At 55.6% G+C, this 26,243-nt stretch overlaps 6 protein-coding genes and 1 non-coding gene across 7 annotated transcripts; 3 read left to right on the top strand and 4 right to left on the bottom strand.

The window, feature by feature from the left end:
* Positions 1–1,079: 1,079 nt before the first annotated feature.
* On the top strand, positions 1,080–5,559 carry PUNSTDRAFT_131340 (uncharacterized protein; the record flags this gene model as incomplete). The annotated part of the gene is made up of 6 exons (XM_007380628.1): positions 1,080–1,224; positions 1,925–2,058; positions 2,114–4,570; positions 4,623–5,186; positions 5,245–5,321; positions 5,376–5,559. The coding sequence occupies 6 exons, from the start codon at positions 1,080–1,082 to the stop codon at positions 5,557–5,559; spliced, it is 3,561 nt and encodes a 1,186-aa protein (XP_007380690.1).
* Positions 5,560–5,991: 432 nt separating this feature from the next.
* Positions 5,992–8,637, bottom strand: PUNSTDRAFT_50256 (uncharacterized protein). Its single transcript, XM_007380627.1, has 7 exons — positions 8,103–8,637; positions 7,863–8,044; positions 7,734–7,803; positions 7,412–7,658; positions 6,803–7,337; positions 6,566–6,738; positions 5,992–6,503 (listed from the first exon to the last, which is right to left on the bottom strand). The coding sequence occupies exons 1-7, from the start codon at positions 8,123–8,125 to the stop codon at positions 6,135–6,137; spliced, it is 1,599 nt and encodes a 532-aa protein (XP_007380689.1). The 5' UTR covers positions 8,126–8,637; the 3' UTR covers positions 5,992–6,134.
* Positions 8,638–10,620: 1,983 nt separating this feature from the next.
* On the bottom strand, positions 10,621–12,185 carry PUNSTDRAFT_62691 (acid protease; the record flags this gene model as incomplete). The annotated part of the gene is made up of 5 exons (XM_007380626.1): positions 10,621–10,705; positions 10,760–11,001; positions 11,063–11,346; positions 11,398–11,819; positions 11,875–12,185. 5 exons carry the CDS (start codon positions 12,183–12,185, stop codon positions 10,621–10,623), a joined length of 1,344 nt encoding a protein of 447 aa, XP_007380688.1.
* A 1,468-nt stretch (positions 12,186–13,653) lies between these two features.
* On the top strand, positions 13,654–14,552 carry PUNSTDRAFT_118690 (uncharacterized protein). Its single transcript, XM_007380625.1, has 3 exons — positions 13,654–13,712; positions 13,764–14,295; positions 14,352–14,552. The coding sequence occupies exon 2, from the start codon at positions 13,876–13,878 to the stop codon at positions 14,152–14,154; it is 279 nt and encodes a 92-aa protein (XP_007380687.1). The 5' UTR covers positions 13,654–13,712; positions 13,764–13,875; the 3' UTR covers positions 14,155–14,295; positions 14,352–14,552.
* A 214-nt stretch (positions 14,553–14,766) lies between these two features.
* On the bottom strand, positions 14,767–16,330 carry PUNSTDRAFT_131337 (acid protease; the record flags this gene model as incomplete). The annotated part of the gene is made up of 5 exons (XM_007380624.1): positions 14,767–14,851; positions 14,910–15,145; positions 15,216–15,502; positions 15,555–15,976; positions 16,026–16,330. 5 exons carry the CDS (start codon positions 16,328–16,330, stop codon positions 14,767–14,769), a joined length of 1,335 nt encoding a protein of 444 aa, XP_007380686.1.
* Positions 16,331–17,602: 1,272 nt separating this feature from the next.
* On the bottom strand, positions 17,603–17,699 carry PUNSTDRAFT_t24. Its single transcript has one exon. It is a non-coding gene; the product is annotated as a tRNA-Pro (tRNA).
* A 306-nt stretch (positions 17,700–18,005) lies between these two features.
* PUNSTDRAFT_118689 (structural maintenance of chromosome protein 3) lies at positions 18,006–22,475 on the top strand (the record flags this gene model as incomplete). Its single annotated transcript, XM_007380623.1, has 16 exons — positions 18,006–18,045; positions 18,105–18,194; positions 18,259–18,363; positions 18,421–18,617; positions 18,676–18,776; positions 18,834–18,945; positions 18,998–19,159; positions 19,214–20,058; positions 20,108–20,891; positions 20,944–21,142; positions 21,192–21,439; positions 21,503–21,874; positions 21,923–22,007; positions 22,060–22,109; positions 22,159–22,201; positions 22,261–22,475. The coding sequence occupies 16 exons, from the start codon at positions 18,006–18,008 to the stop codon at positions 22,473–22,475; spliced, it is 3,648 nt and encodes a 1,215-aa protein (XP_007380685.1).
* Positions 22,476–26,243: the final 3,768 nt, after the last annotated feature.

Below are 26,243 nucleotides of genomic sequence, written 5' to 3'. Positions count from 1 at the left end.
TCCAACGAGTTGTTGCATCGAGTGCGAGTGCGACCTTGCGTGAAATCGCCAGCGGTTTCCAAGAGTCACCGTTGCGGAAGATGTCGACAAGGCGGGAGAAGAGGCGGACGACAGAGGGCGCTAGCCTGCGGCTAAGAATTAACGTCGACGACCAGCTATAGTGTTGGCTCGAGTGCGTGGCTCAACTTAGGCTTAGTCAACAACGGGGCGAGGGCCCGCATATGATGCAGAGCGCGAGTAGCAGGACCACGACGCGGCGCGCGGGTGCGAGATGGGACCGTGCAATAGGCTTGTCGACGACTCGAGCCGGAGAATGAAGCCGAGCGCTAGCTGGTGCTGCCGACGCGCGTACGAATCTTGCGCCCGATGCCTGCCACCGGTGTAGCTTGGCACTAGTCTTCCCAGTCAACCACTCGATGCGCAGCGAAGACAGTCGTTCACTAGCTTGGCGCGCTAGAAGCGCGCGGAGACGTGGGCGGGAGATATCGCCACGTCCGGGCCCTGATTCCCTAGGAAGGCCCTGAATCTCTGAGGGACGGATCCCACGCTTCCGAAAGATTTCTGGGGGAGCGGTGGTCGGTGTACGGGAGAGGAGGTAGAAATGGAATGGACCTACAGGTGGTAAAAGTTCTCCGCAGTAGCCAAAGATGTTGGCGGGGAGCCCCGCCAGAAATGCAGTGCATGGTAAAACAGCCACCCCACCTCGCCTGTGCTGAAGATACACTCTAATGCCTGAAGGAGCTGCAGGCGGGAAGCGGTAAAGATAGAGGGAAGACGTTGAGGAAGAAAGGCTGGACGGGTGTAGTGGTGCCGTTGTGTCCAAGTGTGGTACCACCATGAGTCGAGGGTGATAACTTCCAGTGCGGTAGATTATGGTTCGTGGTCGACTTCTGGACGAGCGGGGTATGTCAGCGTTGAAGATTTGGACAACAAGCGAGTCGTTTGACTGACCGTCAAGGCGGGGGTAGCGGAGGGCAGGAACAGCTGCGAACACGGAGGGGCTGATGTGGGCGTGCGGTTGAAACCTGATGAATATCATTACTGTATCGGATGGCCGGAGCCAACTATCATGGACGGCAATGTCTGTTCGACCGGACAAGCGCGAGTTTGCGCCATCTGCCGACCGGGCCACCTTCCTCGGTCGACGGCACCGCATTATGGTTGTCTGCACCATGTTCGTAACGTCCTCGGGACACATCGCTAGCGAACTGGCGAAACGAACCCGTGCGTAGCAGCTCAATCTGATGTCCAGCATCGAGCTCGGGTTCCGGGCAAATGCAGAACGGCGGTAAGGAGGCCATGGCTGGCTTTGGGTTTGGTTCCATTCCGAAGATGCATGGAAGATGGGGGACTATGCTTGGGCGGGAGGGCGCGCAGGTCGCACCGTGGGTGACAAATGGAATCGTAACGGTACATCAGCTTCACGGCTGCAAGGTGGCTGTATAGTTCTGGTACCGCGTCGAACATCACTATGGAACAACCTCCCTACCCCGAGTTCGAAGATAAATGCCGATCGAAATACACACAGTCAGCGCCAACCATTACTTCCTCGTCCAGTAGAATCACCACCTGTCGCAGGTTTGCATTGCATTCTTTGTCATTCCAATGCAATCCGTCGTACTCGTATTTGGCAGTCCGGAATGCATCATGCGCACACTCTCAAGCCAGTATAGCCATAACAAGCGCGCCAGAATGCGTTACAGCAACAATCGTGCAGCATCTACAAGAGCGTGGATGTGGTCTTCTTGAAGTACACATCCTCCTTCCCTTCTCCGCATCTGCTGATCGTCAGACACTGCAGGTTCCTCTACAACCCTGCAGTCCAGCAGCCATCTCATGAGCAAACATCAGAAGACTCCATGCCCATGCACTGCGGGTTCCGTTCTTTTCCCTCGTGTGTCTGCGTTCCGCTGATGGGCGACAGTGATCCAACATGCCACGGATGTGAACCACATCAAGGCCTTGCGGTTATTCGAGGAATTCCGCAAGACTGGGGACCTCAATGCGGCAGCAGATTGTATCCACAAGTGGGAACGACTGGCCGGAGTAAATCCCGATGTTCGTACTACCTACAGCCTCCCGATTGTCTCCATCTGAATCATCGCACAAGCAGGCGGCTGCGCTACCCGCTTCGCGGCTGCATGCCTGCGCCTACCTCGCCCGCGCCTATAGTGAACGATATAAATTTGTCGGAGACCAGAAAGACCTTGTAGATGCCGTCACTCGCGCAAAAGAGGCATTAGCCGCAGCGGAAGCCCGATCTCTCTCCTGTCCCACAGTGCTGACGTTGTCAGGAAACATCCTCCACCTGGATGCAGAAAAACGCGGCAATGCCGCACACCGGAAGCTTGGAGACAATCTGTGTCGCGAGGCAGTACCATTACTGTCCTACGAGCACCCCCTTCGCGCGAATGCCCTCCGTAATGTCAACAACGCGTCATGGCGGCTATTTGAAATGACACACGAGCGCTCGCATATCGATGAAGCGATTGCCTCGCAGCGAATCGCACTTGAACTAGCATCCATACACAAGTATCCTGACGAGCATAACTATTTCAGCCTTCTGGGGATGTACCTTTATATACGCTTCCAGGTCCTGGGCGACCCTGCAGATTTGGATGAGGCCGTTGCTTTGCACAGGACATCGGTTGATCTTTGTCCAATATCATATGTCGGCCGCGAGCATATCTTGAGCAGGCGAAATCAAGCACTACGGTGTCTCTTCGGTCGCGATGGTCAGCTAACCGACCTGCACGAAGCACACGAGATGGCCATGCAAGCATTGTCGGCAGGGCCTCCGAACGGAGCGTGGAGGCCTTATATCTTATCCGCGGCGGCATCAACCCTGGATCTCCTGCTTGGGGTCGCGGACGTCACAGAGGAGGATCTCGACCAGATGGTTGCGTGGTTGCAGGAGACACTCCAGCTGACCAGTCCCGGTAATCACACCCATGCCAATTGCCTCAGTAACCTGGCCATTGGCCTGCAGAAGCGCTTCATCTGGCGCGGGTCTTTGGATGACCTCGAGGACTCCCTCGATTTGCAACGTCAGCTAGTTGATAGCACTCCCAGGAGCAGCACTTTTTGGCGCATTCGCATGGGAAATCTGGCTGATAGCCTCAGCATACGTTTCAGGGAGCTTGGGCACATCGACGACATTTCGGAGGCCATCGCGCTTTACCAGGAGGCCTACGACATGGCTGCTATCACAAACACCACATACGGGGAACATTATCTCGCAATGGCGTCTGCCTTATCTGTTCGCTTCAAGGCCCTTGGCGATAGGGAAGATCTGAATCAAGCCATCTCTATCTCTTCGGCAATGCTCGACCATTATTCCATTGACCACTCCTTCCGCTCCCAAATCGTACTTGCGCACGCAAACGCACTGGCTATGCGCGCCCAAGACAGTGGGAATCTGGGCGATGTGTGCAATGCGGTGCACCTGTTGGAGCATAATGTGACCGTCGTTGCGCCTGACTCTTCACATGGGCCACGTTACCGGAGTATGCTGGGTTCAGTATACATGGTCAAGTATCGCATGGGGAGACGCATAGACGACGCCCGAGCAGCCAAAACCGTGTTCGAAAACCTTTTGGGACGCCTGGCTCCTGGGCGCCCAGACCGTTTTGACTGTCTCCTCAACGCCTCCGAGACATACCTAGAAGTGGGCACCCCTTTCAACGATATTTGTGCTGCTCTGAACTACCTGTTGGAAGCGATATCTGACGACGCGCGTGATGTCCGATCTCGTGTCCAAGGCTCTATGAGGGTACTCCGGTCCATCCAAGTGTCATCGGTAGACGAAATCTCCGCAAAAACCAAGCTCCTCGATACCTACTCAGTGTTGCTATCATTGTTACCTCGCGTGGCCTACTTTGGGCTGGACCTCGACTCACGTCTGAAGTCTTTGGAAGCAGGCCAGCGGCTGACGCCCACATGCGCCTCCCTCGCCCTTCAGATCTCGCAACCCGAAAGGGCCGTGGAGATACTCGAGCAAGGTCGGGCCATATTTTGGGCCCACACCCTTCGATTGCGTTCTCACTTCGACAACGTCCCCGAACAGTACCGTACGAAGCTTCTCGAGCTAGCTCAACGTCTCGAAAAGAATGCGGACATCTCAGACGCTTTCCCGGACCAACGGCACGTAGAACAAGCGGCCTCGCTCCGTCGGAGACAAAGCGAAGAGTTCCACGCACTTCTGACCGTCATCCGGTCTTTACCTGGCCTCGAGAGATTCATGCTGCATGATCAGTATTCGACACTTGTCGAAGCCGCCAACAAAGGGCCGGTCGTCATGTTGATAGCAAGCACGAATGGGTCTCATGCGGTAATCGTACAGGCCAATGTCGCACCAATCCACGTTTCTCTAGATGACTTGACTGAATCATGGGTGACGGAGTCAAGCGCACGGTGGAGATCCGCCATGGATGAAGCAAGATCGGCCGTGAGCCGGGACAGATTGAACATGACGAGGCCACGCAAAGTCAATCGCCCTGCAGGTGTCGATATCCTGGAAAGCCTGTGGTCCAAGGTCGTTCAACCTATCATCAATGCACTAGGATTGACGGTAGGAACTCGATACGTCACCGAAAGCCTGTCTAACAAGAAATACACCTTAGCCCTCGAACGGCCGCCTCCGTCCCCGCTTGTGGTGGTGCCCCACGGGTAGCCTGGTCCACCTCCCGATTCACGCAGCCGGCGCCAACGGAGTTTCATGTTCGGACTACGTCGTTTCATCCTACACGCCAACTCTGACGGTATTGTCTGGCTCCCGTGAGGCCTACAAACCCGTCCACAGGAAGCACACGAAGGTCCTCGTCGGAGCTGTCCCTCGAGCGAAATCTGCATATGCGGAATTACCTTGCACCGTTGACGAAGTCAAGTCGATAACCAGTGTCGTTCCAAGTGCAATGCTCATTCCGCTCCCGGACGAGGACAACGCGCTGCTCTCGACGGAAAAGGGAGGCAAGGGAGGATTAGGTGTGCAGACGCTCCTTGATCGTCTCCCTGATGCAACATTCCTTCATCTCGCATGTCACGGCATTCAAGACGCGGAGCACCCATTGAAGAGTGCTTTTGTAATGCGGGATGGTATACTGACGATGGAGCGCCTGATGCCGGTTGTGCTTCCGGGGGCATTTCTGGCTTTCTTGAGCGCGTGCGAGACCGCAAAGGGGTACAAGGTCAGCGCGACGGTGCTCTCAAATGCATATGCCGTGCCCACCGACCACATTTACACAGGATCAACCCGATCAGGCGATCCATCTCGCGGCCATGATGCTTTACGCCGGGTTTAAGAGCGTGATTGCGACACTGTGGTAAGCTTCCGACTGTTCCGCGCGTCTGGTATGGAAACCAAGAGTATGGCGTAGGAACATGGAGGATGCAGACGGCCCGATGGTCGCGCGGATGGTGTACGAAGAAATCTTCAGAGGCGATTCGGAGGTCCTCAATCCCGACGACGTGCCTTACGCGCTCGATGCAGCTGTGCAGAAGCTGCGCGAGGAACATCCAGAGCCGAGCCGCTGGGCTCTTTACGTGCATCTTGGGATGTGAGAGAATCCCCTCTGCCGCTCGCCATGGTCGCGACTTGATATGGCGCACCGAGTGTATTTATTATCGATAGTTTTCGTTCCTTTCTTCCTTTCAGCTATTCGTTTGCATGCTGTCAAGCTTCGGGCGTACCTACTTCAAGACCTGGAGCTCTGCGCGTACTCGTCCAGAGCTAGCAGGTAGCGTACAATTCGAAATCTTGTCATTCTTTTGGTGGATAACGGGCATGGCGGTGCCCGTGGATGTATCTTTCGCCTCGAGGTTATTCAGTGTATTCAGGTTCATGGGATGTATCGACGTAATGAGATGTCTTCGGAGTGATACTATGCGAGGTCATTGGGTGGGCTTCAAAGTCGTTGTATGTGTCATTGTGCAGCCGGCAGCCCTCATTCGCTACGTCGACGCCCGTGATCTCGCCACAAGAACAAAAAAAAACCGTTTCGCTGTTTCATGCAAGTCGAGCGTACAAACATACAATGCTGATGATACGTATCGTTGTGCCGAGAGCGCGGGGGGGCCATTAATATCGTCGTCGCGCGTAAAAGAAAAAGCCTCGTCTACAGAACAAAAAAAACCCATTAACAGTCGTTCGAATCTCCGTCCGAAGTCGTAACCAAAGAAAAGTCAACGGCCCCTCCTCTCCCGTCCTCAACCCCGAGCGTGGGGGAGGCCTCTAACCCGAGCAGAAGAGAGGGGGAGAGCCCCGGTCGGTCGGTCGGTCGGTGTCTGTCATCATGCCGAGTGGGACGCGACGCTCGCTTTCTCGCTTTCTCGGTCTCGGCCTTCTCTGCTGGCGTGGTGGCGGGGAGCTCGCCGGACTCGACGGCGCCGGCTTTGAGGTCGTCGACGTAGACGACCTCCTCGTCCTCGTAGTTGGTCTCCTTGATGGTCCGGATCACGAGGAAGGCGAGCGGGAACGAGACGAGCATCATCAACCAGCTCGCGAGCTACAGAATATATCCCATGAAGGTGAGATGAGAGGGTTAGAGGGGGAGAGTTAAAAACGTACGAGCTCGTTGAGGTAGGGCGTGGCGACGGCGTCCATGCCGAAGGATCCCGCGGCGCCGGCGGACTGGAGGGCCTTGTAGATACCGGCGAGACGAGCGAGGCGGAAGGGGTCGTTCGTGATCGCGCTCATGATCCAGTACGCGAGCGCCTGGTAGCACGCGTCGCCAAAGTAGTCTGTCCGTCGCGCAACTTTTGAGTCCATTCCGATCCTCTCAAAAAAGAAGGGGCAAAAACGCACAGAAGAAGTAGAGGGCGCCCTTGCCGCGGTAGTTGGCGTCGTGGTAGTTGATGAGCGCGTCGTTCGCGAGGAGCTTGGCGGCGTCCGCGCGGGTGAAGGTGACCTGCCAGCCGAGGGCGACGGCCCAGATGATGATCGTCATCGCCGTCACGACGCCGAGGCCGATATAACCCCGCGCGCGCCGGCCGTACCTGAACCGGCCCGCGGGCGCGTCGAGGACGAAGAAGCCGATGAGGAGCGCGCCGACGATCGCGCCGGCGCCCTCGAGCGTCGCGTTGAGCGCGCGCGTGGGGCCGTCGAACATGCCGGCGTTGACGGCGCCCTGGTAGGCGTAGAAGTAGTTGGAGGAGAAGAACATGGGGAGGAGGGCGGCGACGCGCCAGTCGGTGAAGAGCTTGGCCATGCCGAGCAGCTCGGAGTGGATGGAGGAGTGGTGGGCGAGGGTGACGAGCGTGCCGTCGCCGCGGACGACGCGGTGCGGGGGCAGGATGAGGGCCGAAGAGGCGATACCGACGAAGATGATCACGAGGAAGGCCTGCAATGCGCGTGCGCGGATCCCGTGGAGGTCAGAAACCGTGGACGATCACACCGACGGGAGAGGGAACGCACGATGTAGGTGCTCGTCGAGACGGCGGAGAGGCCGCCGGAGCGGATGTTGATGGCGAGGGCGATGAGGGCGCCGATGAAGGAGCCGAACTGGAAGATGGCCCAGAAGATGGAGAAGGCCTTGCCCTTGTCCTTCTCGAGCGGGTAGGACATCATGATCGAGCCTTGCGCGGACCAGAGCAGGGCGGCGGTGACGCCGAGGATCGCGCCGGCGAAGATGAGGAACCAGCGCGTGCCCTGGGTTTGGAAGCTGCACGACGAGAGCGGAGAGACGACGTGAGTTTGCGGCGAAGATGGGGAAGGAAATGAGGGAAGGGGTGCGTACCACCAGAGAGCGCCGACGTAGAGCGCGTACCCGAGCGTGCCGAAGAAGAGGGTCAACCGCGGGCCCAACACTACATAATTGAACGCGTCAACTGGAGAAACGCGGCTGTACATGGGCGAGAACACGCACGGTTGTTGATACCGCCGGAGATGAGACCGGTGAGGGCGAACATGCCGTAGAGGACACCGTTAGAGGTGTCGGAGAGGGAGACGTCCTGGGTTCCTCCGGCGCCGAGGTTAGACACGGCGCTGAACATGCCGACGGTGGCGAAACAGGTGATGCCGACGAGCACGACCTGCGTCGTCGGCGTTCTAGAGTAATCGTATCAGTTGTCGTTCGTATCGTAAGACGGAAGGGGGAGGTACGCACGTGTACCAAGCCGGGAGCTGCATGTCTCACTCGCTCGCGGTGGAGGGGACGGGTAAGAGGAGGAGGGGGCCAAGGGAGCGCAAAGAACCTCCGCCTGCGCGCGACGGGTCCATATCTATCCCGCGGGAGGAGGAAGGTGTTTCGAAGCCACCGGCTTCGGAGCTGATGGGATGCATGTGGGGCGAGACTTCGGCATGGTATGGCAGGGGCGCAGGTGCCCGGGTCCGTGTCCGATAACGAACGTTAGTCCTGCAAATTTGAAGAGACGGTGTCCAGATAGCGGTGCAGCGTTTGGCTGTCTCTCGGGGCTGCCTCCGAGATACGATACAGCGTTTGGACTGCCACATATCGGCTCTGGTTGGTTTGCTTTCTCGTCGTGCCTGGGAGAGAATATTGTCACGAGTTAGACGAGGGGAAGCGTCGGGATTTGATGTGACCTCAATTTCATCCCGCTCGCTCTTCCCCATCCCTGCCAGCCTGACCCATCGATGGCCCCATCTCCGTACGGATGGCCTTGTGAAAATGGAAGAGGACGCATGGAGCGCGGCGATGGAGCCCGGATAACCCAAAGAGAAGTCCATAACGGTGTTGTGCCTCCTGTCTTGCTTGCCCATCTTCGAACGGCTCGGGGCAGGAGCCACCGACCCGCGCGAACCTCCTCGCTCTTCGCCGGAATGCAAAATAGAATACATACATGATCACAAGAGGACTCCATCTGATCCCGCGCTCAGAAGCCCAGCTTATCTGCCGTACGAGTCACGGATGCCCCGTGCGCTGATGCTCCGACGACCTGCCGTGTGGCTTAGCTTGCTAGACGTCTCCCTGCGTGGCCTTGCGGTTTGTTAAGACAACGGCTGCGAGAGGTCTCAGCACGAGCACACAAGAACGCCGATATCAAGTTGGATGCTGGAGGCGGATGAAGGTCACCCGACCGACCACGCATTCCCGCCGCCGCGCCGGACTCGGACACGGTGGGAACGCCCTCCAGCCCTCCAGCCTCGCCACATCCAGCTCCGGCGCGGCTTGTTCCCTTCACGCTTCTGTGCCTCCCAGCTGTGCGCGACGCTTGCGACGATGTCTGCTTCTCCATACAACGCGGTTTTCGCCTCTTTCAAGATGTGTTTGCCGCGATCTTCTGCGGCGCGTCCTTCTCAGCAGATGCAGTATAATCAGCCTCTGGATGCTGTCGCGCCGATGTGATCGCAAGGCGTATAGGCCGCACGCCGTGCCGTCACGAAAACCGTCTAAAACTGGATATCGACTTGGAACGTCATTCCCCGAATATCGTCCGCACGGAAATGCTGCGCATTCCTCGAATCGCGCCCTACGACTAATATTGGTTTCCTTTCGCCCGCCTACGAATCCGATTCGAGTTCGTGGGGACCTTGCGCGGCAATGGCTCGGACGCAGACCTATCAGCACGCCGAGCATATCTCTTTCGATATGAATCACGCATGGTGGACGTACTCGAGGAACTTGGTTTACTGCGACCGGTGCTGCTCGCTCATATCTCGGAGAGCTTAGACTACGACGTGGAAGATGCCCCGATCCATCCCCGCGAACTCCTTCGTCGCGACCGACACTCCGGTCCAGCACGACAAACCCTCGCCCCCCCATATCACGCCATAATCTGGGGAAGAAGAGGTTGTACAGGCCAGCCCACACGTGCGTGCTCCCAGACTCGAAAGAACGGAAATCGCTCAGGTGAAAACCCGCAGCCTCGTCCTGCACATTCATATAGTCGAATTTACGAGTCGCGCGTCCGCCTTATTCATTATATATCAAGCCAGCACCGTATCTTCGGAAAGAAAACCTAGGTACTGTTGACGTTCCGTGACACGCGAAAGAATCGTTCGAATCGCCGGAGCCATGCGCTGTGCCGGGGGTCATCGTGTGTTTCCCGTGCCGATCGTGCCAGAAAATTACAGTGGAGACGCGCACGTAGAGAGCCCCATCGGCTTGGCTCTGGGTAGGAGCGATCGCCGATGCTGAACGGCCGCGTCGAGCGCGTAGGGAACATCGTCCGGGTTGAGCACCTCTGAATCGCTTTCGGAGGATTTCTTCGTACACCATGCGCGCCACCAACGGTCCGTCTGCATCTTCCATAGACCTGCAGTAATGTGATCGCGTTCACTTCGTCAATTGTACAAGGCAATTCTGCGCGCACGGAACTGGATCGAGGGACAACGTCAACGAGCATCTTCATGTGCTTCCTGTCGACCGACTTATACTCCTTCCTGGAGCGTCAGAGTCGATGTGTAGGATGAAACGACGTAGTCATAGCATCGAACTCCGTTAGTGCCAGCTGCATGGATCGGAAGATGAACGAGGCTACCCGTAGGACACCACCACAACCGGGGACGAAGGCGGCCGCTAGACGGCTGAGGTATGTGATTTCGCCCTTTCCGGGGATTGAAGTTGATAGCTATTTATATCCTCGAACTCTACAGTAAAACAGTATATGGTATACAGACATAAAGGCCCTGATTCATGCTGGTCCTTTGAGTAGACCATCTGATCAATACGGCTGTCGCTCAGACACATGCACCACATTGTCGCTGACGTCAAACGACACGACCACATTGTGCAGGAACGTATCACCTCTGTTCACCGAGTCAGTCATGCGAATGATAAAGTGTAGCGCGGGTCGAACTCACAATATGAAGATGTCTTCGCCATTGTCTGGCCCGCCGTCCTGCACTCCGCTGATGCATACATCACTACCGTTTTCGTCCGTCCCGCCGAGCAAAACGAGGTCCTTCGCGTCCACGCTGAACTGCACACCGCCAATTTGCACCGCGAAAGCAGGTGCGGTCGCGTTGCAACCGACGATGAACAGACCAGAACCCTCGTCGAGGAACCCGCGTGGCTTGAACTGCTTCGTCAACGCTTGCGCGACCTGACCCGTGCATGTCAACACCCGGGTGTACCACCAAGACCAGGGAAGCGAGAGGGCTTACCGGTGTAGGCACGTACGTGAGCGAGGTGCCTGTATCCAGGATAGCGAAACCCTTCGTCGAAAGCTTGGTCGAGCCGGGGAAGACGTATGCGTCCACGTTCACTGCGTAGAAGGCCTCCGTTGTGTTACCCGCAGAGTTTGTCGCGAGTAGCACGGGTGCGCTCGCACTCGCGTTGGTGACGGCGACAGGAGCAGCACCACCGAACGCGAGGAAGCCCCTGTTCGGTTTTTCATCGGGGCTTGACTGCTCCGCGAACGTCCCGCGGTCAAGCGAGACGGAGAACACTGTGTAGGGTCAGCCACGCATCGCATACGTGACGGTAGAGCCGTGCTCACCAGAGGCATTGACCTTGCCTTCCTGGATGGCCGTGAAGAAAAACGGGTTGTAGGGCGCCTGATTCGCGAACGAGTCCTGTGTCGAATTCGTACCATTAAACACGCTCGTCAGCGCCGGGTACGCAAGACCCAGAAGGCCACCCTCAACACCCAGGCCGTCCCATGCCGTCACGTTCGGCACGCCGAACTCTTGCGCGGTGACCGTTAACCCGCCAACAGTGATGGTATCGGTTCCGACAGGGCCAGCCGCAAAAGTGCCGTCTCCGTACGTGACGTTGATGTTCTTGCCCGGGAGGGACGTGAACGTCGAGGATTGCGAAGGATCGAACCCCGCAGTGCCAAATCCGCATTCATTGGCAGACGCGGGCGCGCCGTCGATGGTGAAGCAGCTGAAGCCGACCTGCACGAGCCAGGTATCGGAGCTGCGGGCGCAGCTCAATCTCGTGGTGGCTTTGTTTCATGATGAAGCGAGCTCACCTGCCAGTGTCGACAAGAACCTCGAAATCTTGTCCACCAACGTTAATGGGTGCGTAATAGCGGGATCCTCCACCTGCGCTCGACAGGACACCGGTCTGGTTATTGCTATCCGCTTTGGACGCCCGAAATGCCTCCAAAGCATGGGAGTTTTTCGTCACTCTGCCCGAGAGCGTAACCCCATGGCTTGCTGTCCGATGGGAGTTGACACTTCGCCCCGTTTTATGGGGAGGCTGGACGACAGGACCAAGCTGGCGGAAACCTTGTACGATAGGTGCGGCGCACAAGGCGAGGAGGAAGGTGACACGCCCCATGATGCTCGGAGTGGAGTGCAGTGAGGTTCGCTCTGTTACATGCACGATTTATACGAGCTGGAGCGGGGGCAGTGAGGAAGGCCACAAACTCCACCGCAAGTTTCGTGACTACCAGCTGTTCTGAGGCGCCAGCGCCGCCCTGATTTTTCTTCTTCTGAAACATCAGATTACGGCTGCAACAATGGTAGCAAAAGACGCACCTCCCAAGGGAGCCCTGCAGGCGCGTAGGACGCAGCGCGCATCGTTCGGTAGCCGGCAAGTCATCTTCTAGTAAGATCTCGATCACCGCCGGCGAAGATTCATCGCACTGGAATACAAATAACGACTCCTCCGAGTGGTCCAGAAGCGTAGCATCATTGAAGAGTGTTCATCGGCGACGCAAGGGTGAAACGAAGGACGCGTTTGCATGACGGCATCCAAGCATAGGTAGAGCAAGAATATCGCGGAACTTGATGACAATGGAGATGGCATGGCCTTGGCGAGGAGACACGCTTTTGATACAGAACGCGCAATGCTCAGCGGCCGAACCAGAAGTTGAGGAAGACCCGCCACGTACTTGCAACGTATATAGCAGAAGACTTCGCCAATCAGCTTATTGAAAGCACTGGTTCATGTCTTTCATCGGGCGGCGCGGGTGTGGAGGAAGCTCAATGGCTGTTTCATAAGGTTCAAGCTAGAAATTGACCACACCCTTGATCATCCATGGCTGTTGCTGATGCAGCCACGAGGTTCGAGAACTCTTCGCGAATAGCAGCATGCAGAAGTAGCTGTGCTGTCTGATGAATATGAGAAGACAGTAGTTGTATGACAACCAACTCACTCGGCGCTGCAGGATTCGGCATGCAAAGTGCTACGAATCGACAAATAGGCTGTAAGCTGTGACCATGTTTCTGTGGTTCATAACTCCTGGTCTTCACGTTCCTCTGAGTTTGGCTCTGGGACAAGATTCGTAGGCTTGCAAGGACTGTCGGCGGGCGCCGCTCGATTATAACTTCCGCCGGAGTTTTTTTGACTGGTGTATTGTCCAAGAGGAGACACTCAAGAATATAAAGAGACGCGTTAGAAGCCTGTCGATGCGTTGGAATGCCGTGCAAGGCAAAACAGAGGAAGCAAGGCATGATGCATGATTACTGCGCCGCGCAACTCGCGTTTGGCCCTCATTCTTCGTTTGGTTGCATCACTTGCTGGCAGCTCATGCTGCATAGATACACAAGCATAGACAGACAGAGGGCCATAGCAATCTCTCGAGCATACGACGGGGAGTTCGTCGTATGTCCATTCATCCCACTGAACCCCACTGTCTGCAATTACCCGTCCGCGGCGCCAACCGTATAAGTACGGGCTCGATGCTCAGACCCAAAAGCTCTATTGCTGCATCATCTGCATTGCTTCCAGCTATCAATTCCTGACAGCCTTACTGTCTCTCCCATCCTGTTCACCCTCTCCAACACATATAACGACGCCCTTTCGAGTACAGCAACCGATTTCTAGGACATCGTACGCTTATCAGGATCCCCGTCGTAGGAGGTATGCGGTTATCCTTTCAGCCCCTGTCACTATTGCTCATTCGCCACTCAGACTCGGAGTCAAGGGACCTCGTCAACCGATGCACACTCCTGGGCTGCTCGTTCCTCAAACTTCTCAGCGCTCACCGCGCTAGTGCTGGTCGAGAGGGACTTAAGGAAGGTCGATGCTGGGTTCGTCGGTGCGGTTTTGGGGGGCAGTTAGCTGGGAATTAGGCTGCAGGGGTGGATTAGGAGCAGGAGGAGAGGATTATAGGCCAGGGCGCAGCAATGAGCGAGAGGCAGGGGGAAATGGAACGGGGTGCCCCCGTCGTCGATCGCGGCCGAGGTTGCCAAGATCACCTCCTCCCCGAGTAGACTTGTCTTCGACGCCACCGGGGACGCAGAGGTGCAGAAGCCGGGAATCGACCTGGCGAAATGTTCGTGGCGCTGATTTGACCCAATGAAGGCCTTCGCGCTGCCGCGACGGGAAAGCACATCTCCCGCGTCTTCAGCAGCTACAGTATCTCCGACGCAGAGGAGCTTGTCGGTAACTTGGTCGAGCGTCTGCCTGCTTGCCTTGCTGATGGATCTATCAAAGTTCCAAAGTTCGTCGCACGCTCCTGTTACACCTGCAATAGTGCTCATGCCTTAATTTTGCTAGCGGGATCGCATCCGTGTGCCTTCTGGTGGTTCGGCAGGTATCCAAGGCGGCGTGGAGTTGCTACAGCAGGGAAATGTTAGAGGAACGAAGCTGGTCTCACGGCCGCAAGAAATTGCTTAGATTACAAGACTAATGTCATTGTCGCGAAATACGGTTGATATGATTTACATGCATCGGGTCCATATACACATTGCATGTGGCCTCATATCTGAATGCTAAGACCTCGTCTGACATGAGAGGCAACACAATCGGCTGGTGTCAAGAAATCAATGTATGCTTCACACATCGTATGCCACGCTGGGTAACCACAGTCCCGTACTATCTTCCAGGGGCCTTATCGCGGTCCGATGTCAGGTTACTGCTTAAGGGGGACCTATGCGCAACCTGCAACATGGTCCACCGCCAAAGAGAACCCCTAGTATGGCGTGCGCTGAGAAACATGAACGACATTTGCCCCGACGTCGAACGATGCGACCACATTGTGAAGGAACGTGTCGCCCCTGATCAGTTTATCAGTTCGACATCTTGACCACGTACTAGTGCAATCAAAGCACTCACAGGATGAAGATGTCCCCGCCATTGTCCGGTCCGCCATCCTGCACGCCACTGATACAGATATCGTTTCCATCGTCGTCGATGCCGCCAGGCAAGATCAAATCCTTGGGATCAACCGCGAACTCGATGCCGGCGATCGTGACCGCAAAGGCCGGGGCGGTAGCATTGCAGTCGACGAAGAACACGTCATCCTGCACGGTCGCGCTAGGTACAAACTTCTCCACCACCGCCTGCACGATCTGCAATAACGATGCCGAGCGATCAACGAATAGCCCTCATCTGAGCGGTAGAAGATTGATATACACGTACGGGAGTGGGTATGAACGAGAGCGCCGTCCCTGTGTCCAAGACGGCAAAACTCCGCGTCGACAGCGCAGTCGAACCCGGGAACACGTAGGAATCCACGGTCACGCCGTAGAAGACGTCCGCCTTAGCGTTTGGAACGAATCCACTGAAAAGCAACACGGGGGCGGAGGCGGTCGTGTTGGTGACCGATACAGGAGCAATTCCGCCGAATGCGAGGACTCCCTTATTGGGTTTTTCATCGCCGCTTTCTTCGTCCGCGATCGTACCCCGATCGAGAGACACAGAGAACACTAAAGGGCTCGTATTAGCCCTGCGAAGTATCATGGCATCCATTGAATTCACCTGGTGTCGATAGCACTCCCTGGTTGATAGCACTGAAGAGGAAGGGATTGTATAGAGCTAGGTTCGTGGGAGAGTCTAGGGTCGGATCACTCTCGTTATGTACTGTCGTGAGCGCGGGGTACGCGAGGCCCAGCAGACCCCCCTCGATGCCTTCCCCCTCCCATGCAGTCATATTCGGCACTCCAAACTCCTGCGCTGTGACTGTCAATCCGCCGACGGTCATCGTATCGGTGCCGACGGGGCCGACTGCGAACGTGCCGTCTCCGTAAGTGATGTTGAGGTTTTTGCCAACAAGAGGAACAAACGTCGGCGACTGCGAGGGGTCAAATCCCGCAGTACCGAAACCACATTCATCTTCAGTTTCTGGATTGAAGTCAATGTCGAAGCAACTGAAGCCCTTCTGAATAAGCCATGTGTCAGAGCTGCGGGCAACGTCAGACCTTCATCGTGTGGTTGGATTCATCAACATACCTGCCAGTGTCCACGAGCACCTTGAAATCCTGCCCACCAACATCGATGTCCGCATAATACCGGAAACCTCCGTCTGCACTAGTCAGAACGCTTGTCAAGTTGTAACTGTCCAAGCTGGACGCGCGAAGAGCCTCCAAGGCGCGCGAACTGTTTGTCACTGCACGCGACAGGCTCGCGGAGAAACTGGCAGTTGGGAGGACCTCATAGCTCGGGGTTCTCGAGGGCAAGGAGACGACGCGTCGGGGATGATTAAAGGCTCGTACGGCAGAGACGATACCCAAGACGAGAGCGAGTGTGTGTGCCATCGAGCTGTCGTTGCGACAATGCGGTGGGCTCTTCATTCGTGTCCGCCTGTTCTATAAGAAGAGTAGACAGCCGACGATGTTCGCGTTCAGCGTCTTTCCACGAAGGCATAGCTCAGGCAGAGAAGGAATGTATGCCAATGGAGATGCTTGATGTAATTGAGCCCGGCATCGTAACCATCACGGCTCTCGTTGTTTTCGTCCACGTATCTTTGTAGCATGGGCAGCAACGCCACATCAAAGGCATAAGAAACCCACGCATCGCATGCAGCGTCTCGCTTCGTACTGAGAACGGAGAAGGGATTGCTGGTTGCTTCTCAGAGCTCTCGCGCCCAAGAAGCATGGCGAACCGCGACCAGGCTGGCGTGGCTTCGATACTGACTGCGCAGCTGCGGATACACAGCAATGTGCTTCTCCAGGCGAATCAACCGTCAGTCCTTTCGGCGATAACACGTAACGAGCTACGCAAGGACTGACCGATCAGATGTTATCCAGAAACCATTCAACGTAGACATCCATCGGAATGCGCTGGGACGTTCACAGCATCCTTGGAATGTGGCACAGCGGAACAAGATTCCGAGTGGAAAAATCCCAGGCAAGGCCATACGTTCCTTGGTCCCCTCGTTCGCTGCTGTGCGCGCACTGCACAGATACTGATGCATCGACATGGAGTGGATGTCCGAAGTGAGCGCGCGTGTACGCGAAGCCTCTGAGCAAATTTGCGCAGGGACAACAGGTGCAGAGGGACGACATCCTTTGTGATATCAATAGGCTTCCTCATGTGGCATTGTAGTTGACGGCACTGGGCCACGATGTGCAGAAGTGGAGGCAGCTGTCGCGAACATTATACGAAGTGGTTGATTCGAACTAAGGCCGCAGCGCAGCGGTCGCTGTGACAGCGACTATAAGATCATCTGGCTGGTACGTCAGTACGTATCCTCCGATGGTGACGGACAAAGGTATAACATATTCACCTGGTCGGTACGTCAGTACGTATCCTGGCCGCCATGTAAGTACGATAGGCATGCACGTATGATGTAGCTTTCCTCACCTCTACCGCGGTCCGATGGTGATGGACAAAGGTAGAAGTTTGGGATGTTCAACCACCCGCTGTATGACAGTCGCCGGCGTTTGCTGGCCCCGCATTGGGGAACGGCGACGCTCGCGCGCACAACGCTTGACAGGATCGTCCCGCCCGACCGTCGTTGTGCGGAGCTTGAGCCGACGTCTACTTGGACAAAACGACTGTGGACGGCGTTTTGTCGAGATAAAACAGGGCCTAACCGGGAATTGAACCCGGGACCTCCTGCATGCGAGAACTCGAAGTTCCGGGAAACCCGAAGCAGGAATCATGCTACTAGACCATCAGGCCATACGAGTGGCCTTCAGAGCAAACTCATGGACCGTGCGGCGTGGACGAAGCAGATCAATGCCACGTGCCCACGCGTTTAGCTCCCATCTTCCTTGTCAGTCGTTAGTCCTTTCCCTCTCGCTCAGAATCTCGACAGCAGGGGTTGTGCATCCTTTCTCGCCTCTCTATCCTGATTCGCCAGGCTTAGCGACCGGTGTATATTGTAACGACGCGGAGAGGCGCGTCAAACGCGCTCGGACGCGACGGGACCACGTGAAACGATATAGCGCGTTTAGCTTCCCCCCACCCCTTCCCTCTTTGCCCGGGATGTACATCAAAACACTCACTATTCAGGGCTTCAAGTCCTGTGAGTGTCGATCCGTGATTATGCAAGGTTCCGCTCATCGAGCGTCTCCGTGCTTTCAGACCGGGATCAGACACAGATCGAACCGTTTTCGCCTCGCCACAACGTTGTCGTCGGTCGCAATGGGTCGGGGAAGAGCAACTTCTTCGCCGGTGTGTTTCTCAGCTCTGTATGCTATTGTTGAATCGATGTATCTCATCTCCTTGTCGTTCAAAGCTATCCGGTTCGTGCTCTCGGACGCCTACACATCCATGTCCCGAGAAGAACGGCAGGCCCTTTTGCACGAGGGAACCAGCACGGCGAATACCCTTTCGGCATTCGGTTCGTCTAGAGCTGTATACCTTGCTCCCTGACCTTCGCCTGATCAATGATCCGTAGTCGAGATCGTCTTTGACAACAGCTCTGGCCGATTTCCCACTGGCCACCCGGAGGTCATTCTCCGCCGCACGATAGGCCTCAAGAAAGACGAATACTCGCTCGATAAAAAGAGCGTCTCCAAGGCCGATGTCATGAACTTGTTGGAGAGCGCCGGTTTCAGCAGGGCGAACCCGTACTATATTGTGCCGCAGGGCAGGGTGAGTATGGATCTATGCGTAAATAAGTCAACGTCGGGTGCTCATGTCCCAAGTAAAGATCACGGCTTTGACGAATGCGAAAGATCACGAGCGCCTAGCGCTGTTGAAGGAGGTCGCGGGAACCAAGGTTTACGAGCAGCGTAGGACAGAATCCCTCAGGTACGCTATACCCGGGCTTCTGTGACTAAAAGGCCGCTGCTTACAGCATATACTCAGGATCATGGCCGAGACAGACGCGAAGCGCGGTAAAATCAGCGATCTACTCGCGTACATCGAGGAACGGCTGGAGGAACTAGAGGAAGAGAAAGAAGAGCTGAAGGAGTACCAAGTGCGAACGCTATTCCCTTATCCTTCTGCTGCTTACTGACACCCCATGTTAGGAAAAAGATAAAGAACGACGATGCCTCGAATATGCGCTCTACCAACGCGAGCTACTCGAGGTTGGGGAGGCGCTCGAAGAGATCGAGGAAGAACGCCGGGGTGAAGTTCATGGCGCGAATCAACGACGGGAGCAGTTCAACAACCGCGAGAAGGAGATCGCCGTATGCCGTTCGTCTCCGCCCCCTCCGTCTGACTTTGCTGACCTTGTCCAACAGGATCTGGAGAAAAGGATCAAGGAGACAAAACACGCTCTCTCCACACTCTCTCTCACGCGCCAGGGCGCTCAATCCGAGCTCACCGACCTCATCCGCTCCCGTACTGAGCTCGAGTGCATCGTCTCCGATCTTCAGTCCGCAGCCTCGCGCACAGGCGGAACTCGCGACGCCCTCCAGGCCGAGCTTCTATCAGTAGAGGAGCATATAGCCGAGAGGGAGGCCGAGCTGGAGGAGCTTCTGCCCGAATGGGAGGAGGCACGACGTGCAGAGACGGAGGAGCGGCGCGCGCTGGAGGAGGGAAAGGCAAGACTCGATAGCCTGTACGCGAAGCGGGGCCGGATGGAGAAGTTTAGGAGCAAGCAGGAGCGCGACGCGTGGCTGCGGAAGGAGATCGCGAGCTTGGATAGCTTCCGGAAAGCGCAAGAAGGCGCGGTGGAGGACGCACGGATGCAGCTGGAGGAGGCGCGAGAGCAGTTCGCGGGGGTGGAGAAGCGGGTGGAAGCGACGAGGAGCCGGGCAGAGGACGGGAGGCGGCGGGTGAAGGAGATTCAGGAAGAGGTGGCTGCGCTAAAGGAGGAGATGGCAGAGAAGAGCGAGCGACGGAAGGAAATGTGGAGGGAGGATACGAGGCTAAAGAGCTTAGTGCAGAGAGCAGAGGAGGAGATGAGGACCGCGGAGAGGACGTTGGCGGGGATGATGGATAAGGATACGGGGATGGGATTGAGGGCGGTGGAAAGAATCAGTGAACGTCCCGGTTTCGAGGGCGTGCACGGCCCGCTCTACAAGCTCTTTGATATCACGGACGACAAATTCAACACCGCCGTTGAGCTTACCGCAGGCAACAGGTGAGTACCTTCCAAGTCGTCGATGATCTCGGCCGACGCATCGAAACAGTCTGTTCCACGTCGTAGTTGACGACGATCGGACGGCCTCGAAAGTCCTCGACGTTATGCTCAAGGAGAAGACAGGCCGTGTGACTTTCATGCCCCTCAACCGACTCAAACCCAAGAACCCTCCCCTACCCCACGCTCAAGACGCGATTCCTCTGCTCGACAAACTCCGCTTCGATCCCGACCACACCAAGGCTTTCCAGCAGGTGTTCGGCAAGACCTGCGTCTGCAAGGATCTCACCGTTGCGGCTGCTTATGTCAAGAGTCACGGCATCAACACTATCACTTTAGACGGTGACAAGGTTGACCGCAAGGGTTCGTTGACCGGTGGTTACCACGATGTTCGGAGAAGCCGGATAGAGGCTATCAAGAACCTTGCTACTTGGAGGGAGAAGTACGAATCAGAGAGTGCGCGGGCCAGGGAAGTTGAGGCTGGGATCTTGAAGACTGAGCAGGAGATCACAAGATTGAGCGGACGAATCCAGGTCCTGATGAATCAACAGGGGCAAGCGCGCGATGCGAGGGAGAGCGTCGTGGGCGAAGTGGGTGCGCTCACGAGGGAGGCCGAAGCGCTGAAGGAGAGGATTAGCCGGCTGGAGACACAGGTGGAAGACGGCGAGGGAGAGCTGGCGGCTTTGCGTGCGAGGCTTGAGGGGCTGAGAACAGAGCTTAGCAGCCCGATGCAGAGGAACCTGACGGACGAGGAAGAGGAGATGCTGGAGGAGCTGGGTAAGGAGATCGATCAGAGGAAGAAACGGCTGATGGAGCTCAGCAAGGCGAAGAACGAGGTATGTGCGTGACGTGCAACGTGTTTCAGTGCAGCTCAAGGGTTGTTGTAAGATCGGTGGTCGTAAGAACGTGATCGAGATCGAGCTCGACGAAGGCTCTCGTCGACGACGGGACGAGTTGCGCGCCAAAATTGATGCCCTTGGCGAAGCACCCACTGGGGAGTCGAATTCGGAGGACGACCTTGAAACGCGTCAGCGAGAGCTCAAAATTCTCGTTTCTTCCATTGAATCCGCGCAAAAGAGAGTGAACGGTATGCTTAACATCACTGCGCACCGAGAGACGCTCATGTGCTCTGGTAGATATGGAGAAGCAAAGCGACAAACTCCAGGCTGAACTACAGGACCTACGGAGCACTCTTGAGAAGGTGCAAACTCAACAAAGCGAAGACAGCAAGGGCATCTCCAAGCAACAGAAGACCACTGAGCGGTACCTGGCCAAACGTCAGATGCTGCTTGCGCGGAAGGACGAATGCAACAGCAACATCCGCGATCTTGGTGTGCTCCCTGAGGAAGCCTTCGAGAAGTACACTAACGAAAAGCTTGATCGAGTACGTCGGCGAACCCCCTGCCTTGGCAACACGGTCGCAGTTGTTCACGTGTTCCGCTTCTAGCTTGTCAAGAAACTTCAGGCTGTCAACGACGGCCTCAAGAAGTTTGCCCACGTGAACAAGAAAGCGTTCGAGCAATATAGCAACTTCACGAAGCAGCGTGACCAGCTTCTCGAGAGGCGCAAGGAACTGGACGCGTCGGCGAAGTCGATTGACGAATTGGTAGAGGTGCTGGACCAACGCAAGGACGAAGCGATCGAGAGAACGTTTAAGCAGGTCGCAAGCAACTTCGAGGAAGTGTTTGAGAAGCTCGTTCCTGCAGGTCGGGGAAGACTCATCATTCAGCGGAGGATCGACCAGGATGAAGAGGCGGAAGACGACATGGAGGAAACCCAGCAGACCAGCGTCGATAACTATACTGGAGTAGCAATAAAGGTACGGGATTCGCCACTACGACGATACGTTGGCCTCACCCTCCTCCAGGTGTCGTTCAACTCCAAGGTCGACGAAGGCCTACGTATACAGCAATTGTCTGGTGGTCAGAAGTCTCTCGTTGCTCTTGCGCTCGGTTGGTTCAACCCTGTCCCAACATGTCTGATACCGATTGATTACTCTGTTAGTGTTTGCTATCCAAAAATGCGACCCCGCTCCCTTTTACTTGTTTGATGAGGTAAGAAATAATTGCGCAACATCCGGCTCAGTCTCTGACGGTGCTTTAGATCGATGCGAATTTAGACGCGCAGTATCGTACGGCCGTCGCTTGTACGTACAATCCACGTCTTGTACGTTAGTTTTGACTCATCCTGTCTCTGTGATTCTAGCCATGATCAAGTCCTTGGCGTCCACTGGCCAGTTTATAACAACAACCTTCCGGCCCGAAATGCTGGTGACGGCTGACAAATTCTACGGTGTTCTCTTCAACAATCAGAAAGTCAGCTCCATCCGATGCATCACCCGTGAGGAGGCCATGGAGTTCGTCGATCAGGTGAGCATCGTGCGCGGCGTTCAGGCGCAACCTCCCGGATCTCACCACTAATGCGATCTGCATTCCATAGGAGGCACAAGCTCAATGAAGGACAGCGTGCACGTATGCTTCTACACTCTGTATTATTGCGCTCTCTCGCTATCTCTTTCTCCTCTTGGGATCGACGTGTATTGTACTGTGCCAATATTGAAGTATAGACTTTGATTCAAGCTAGCAGAACCAGTGTTGGGCAAGTCAGTGGCTAGGCGCAAGTTAGCCGCAAGTCGATGACTTTGTATGGTAACCGAATGGGGCACGCTCAAGCCGAGCCAGTGCCGGCTTGCGAAGCCCAGAAACAGTCACGTGGATGGTACCACGCCACAGGAGGACCCCGAATAGTCCATTCAGCGTTGCAACTCGCGAGCGACATCGCACATGGTACTTCTCTAAAATACATGCATGTAGCATTGCTTTATATACATAAGATTAGGTGGTACAAACATATGATACGCGAGAACTGGGAGTACAGAAGCTGTTCCGCGGCTCAAGTTGCATATTTCCACGCACCCCTACTGAAAGAGGAAGCTCTGCATAAGCAATTCCCACGCCCTCCCACCCAGAAAGGAAGCGCAACACGGTCACGCCGCCGTTGTGCGTAGGGCTACAGAGGTCGGTAGGGGTTGTAGAGCTCCGTAGAGTAGCCTATTACTGTGTACAATATCCCTGAGAGTACGAGAGACGAAACGAGCCCGAGTGTGTGCCAGGAAGACCGTGGGAAAGCCGGAATGACAGACTATTCGGGATGTCGAGCGAGAGCGGCTGCACGTAGCCCTTAACAAAGTAAGATACGGCTTCTAAGAGTGTTCCTGTAGCTTATTTTTCTAGGGGATAACGATTTTGTATTGCGTGGCAAACGCTATGTTGAAAATGACTTAATTTCACTTAGTTGTGAACTTGAATAGCACACCAGTTGCTTGGAGACGATAAGACATCATTTTGAGACCGTAAGAACATATGTTATGGGCTTACAAAGGTATTATATTGTCAGGAGGCCCATGTCTAGGTACACAGACAAGTCACAATAAAACTTCTAGGAGGGAAGGATAGGAAGAGGAAATTCGTTCTGGAGATAACTAGGGCGCCCAGGGTGGACTCTCGGGCGCTGGAGACTTGAAGAGGAACAGGAGGAACATTAAAGAGCGTATAGGATGTATAGGATGAAGGTATTGCTTAGAGTCGGATAGGAGGTGTCGAGCGAGGACGGGGCGCGGTGATTCCAGAAAGGGAAGATTCCCACACCTAATTAGGCAGGTGGCGGGGCTTCGCTCGCGTGGCTGCGTCGGGGGTCGGGCGCGTCGCTCACGGAGATCTCGAGACTGGCTCGCTCGTGTGCTGTCGTATCTCGTGAAACAATTTGTTACGATCTGTCATCGCCATAACAATACTAGCCTACGATATTGAGGGCGCGATACTCACTTCGTGTAAAGCAGCGGGTGCATAGAGTAGTACTATTACTCTGCATCAGCAGGGTTCCAGAGGTCCACCGGAGCTTAGATTGTGCCCACATGGCAGTTATTGAGCTCCGCCACCCGGCATTGGGTCCGAACTCCGCGGTTTTGAGCGTGCCCCATTCGGTTACCGTAACTTTGTGGCTAGCCGGTGCAAGTCGCGACTAACAGACCAGGGGCGTGGGAGAGTCGACGGCAGCAATGCCGACGTCGGGCGCGGACTTTCAATTGTAGAGCGTTAACGAGCTCGAGAGCGAGTATCGTTGCGAAACGCGAAAGCACACGTACATATATGTAGGTGGTACTTTGTACAGTCAGAGATGCAGTCAATGCAATGAAGAAGTATGTTCAGTGACGTTGTAGTGGTGCTAAGCTAAGCCGGTGGGGATGGGCTAAGTGATAGTACTGTCCTCAGGGAATGCTATAAGTTTATATTGTAGCCGGCTTTGCCCGTTGAAGTGATGCGACGGACACAGTACTGCCAGAGATCCTGCGTCTCCTGTGCTAGATACTCTCGGGGAATCCACGATGCATACATTGGCGTAGCGCACAAGCTTGAGGCGATTTTTCACTCGTCCGTAAAAGGCGAGCGGAGTTATAATCATACGAAAGGGGCGTTTTCTTTTTCTGGTATATGGGCTGTGCTATTCGTACATCTCACGCGTCGGCCAAGTCGAGTCGGTCGACTAGTCGTGGCTAGTCGTCAACTAGTCGTCCAGGTCGTGACTTGCCACAAGGTGCGAGTCGCGACTCGCACAACACTGAGCAGAACCCCGCGTTCTCCCGCGGATTATCCGGAGCGTTGCAGGCATGAGATCACGAGGGAAATTCTTCGAGTGAACGTTGGTAAAAATGCCGCATCATACGCGGAGATGTCCGCTATTAACATTCAGTGAAGATTTATACATTGTACTTCTGTCCACCGAGGACGGTCGACAGCGGTGGATCCCCATCCTTGCGTCTGCCATACTGCAGAATGAAGCCGGCTCTCCGGACACAGCCCCTTCATTGTGATCAGGAAGCTTTTGACTTCGGATCGGCCGTCAAAGGCTTGGGCCTGGTGATTATTCCTGGGGGCCGGAGGCAATTGTACACAGGCACTTCTTCGGATCGGGTCCATCCTGAATCGGCGATGAGTGGTCGATTCGGCTGTTCTCTTGTCGATATAACAACATTAGAAACTATATCGATTTTCTAGCGGACGCAAGCGACAGATAGGACGGCAAACTGCACTCAAGACGCAAAAACGGCCACGCTTGGCGTAGCTCCAACTAGGGTAATGATATCCATTTGCGCACAAGACGAGCCCCTGGGCGCCGGGAGAAGCCTAAACGTACCCATGATAACCTGCTTTGTTGCTGACGCGTCGGTCCGCGCGGTTGAGGAGTCCCGGGCGGATGATCATCAAAACGCATCGCAGATGCGAACGGAGCGTCGTCGGTGGCTTTTTGGTCGTGAGCACATCACTTCATGAGGGCATTCCGGTTCCACGCGAAAACGTATACACACGATCGGTATCGCCTGGGCGCGTGTAGCGCAGATATCGTACGCCCGCCGCGATGAGAGTGCACGATAATAAGTTTCCGAACGTCCGCGGCGACGTCGGACTCGAGTCCCTTCAGCGGTTTGTGAGAGAGGACGCGAATGTAGGCTGGATTGGGCTGAATTCTAGTTGATTATCCGGCGACTACCCTGAGATTCGAAAGCCCCTTTAAAGGTTAATCCGACGGTCTTCCGGGGGGGGGGGCGATGGAGCAGCCGTGCTTAACAGTGACCCCAGAGAAGATTGTAACGGGGAAGAGTGGGTGAGAGCCATTTCAGCGAGATGCGGAAAAAGTCGGTGCGGTTCGACGGTCGCATCGGGGCCCTGCGGCGCCTAGATGGAAGTGTTCACCCTGGACTGGATGATAAGAGTCCGGCACATAAGAAGACCCTTGACAAGTGCCTGGAGTATGGGGAAGTCGAACTGCCCGATGAAGCGCCGGTGGCGGAGGGAAACGTAAGCTCCTGCAGAAAAGCACCGAGTAAGGTGCCCTTGTAAGAGGGAACGTTTCTCGCGGAACATGGTCCGTTCGGTTTGTCTGACCATGAGCGTACGTTAGGCCTTTTGAGAATAGGCAAGCAGAAGAGCTGATAAGTACTGACTTTTAACGCATCCCGGTTCTCAGCCTTCAGAATGGAAGAGATGCGGGCCGCAGCAACGGGCAGTATAACGTACACAAGCTGGAGAATAACTTGTCTCAGGTGAATATCGGGCATTCACATGGAGTCCGCCACATCCAGAGCGGTCATCTCCGGGCCGATTCTGTTCTTAGAAAACTGTATCGGGAGG

The sequence above is a fragment of the Punctularia strigosozonata genome (genome assembly GCF_000264995.1).
Source record: "Punctularia strigosozonata HHB-11173 SS5 unplaced genomic scaffold PUNSTscaffold_3, whole genome shotgun sequence".
Classification (NCBI taxonomy): Eukaryota; Fungi; Basidiomycota; class Agaricomycetes; order Corticiales; family Punctulariaceae; genus Punctularia; species Punctularia strigosozonata.
The sequence above is the reverse complement of the archived record's forward strand: the minus strand, read 5'-3'. Positions and strand labels throughout refer to the sequence as shown.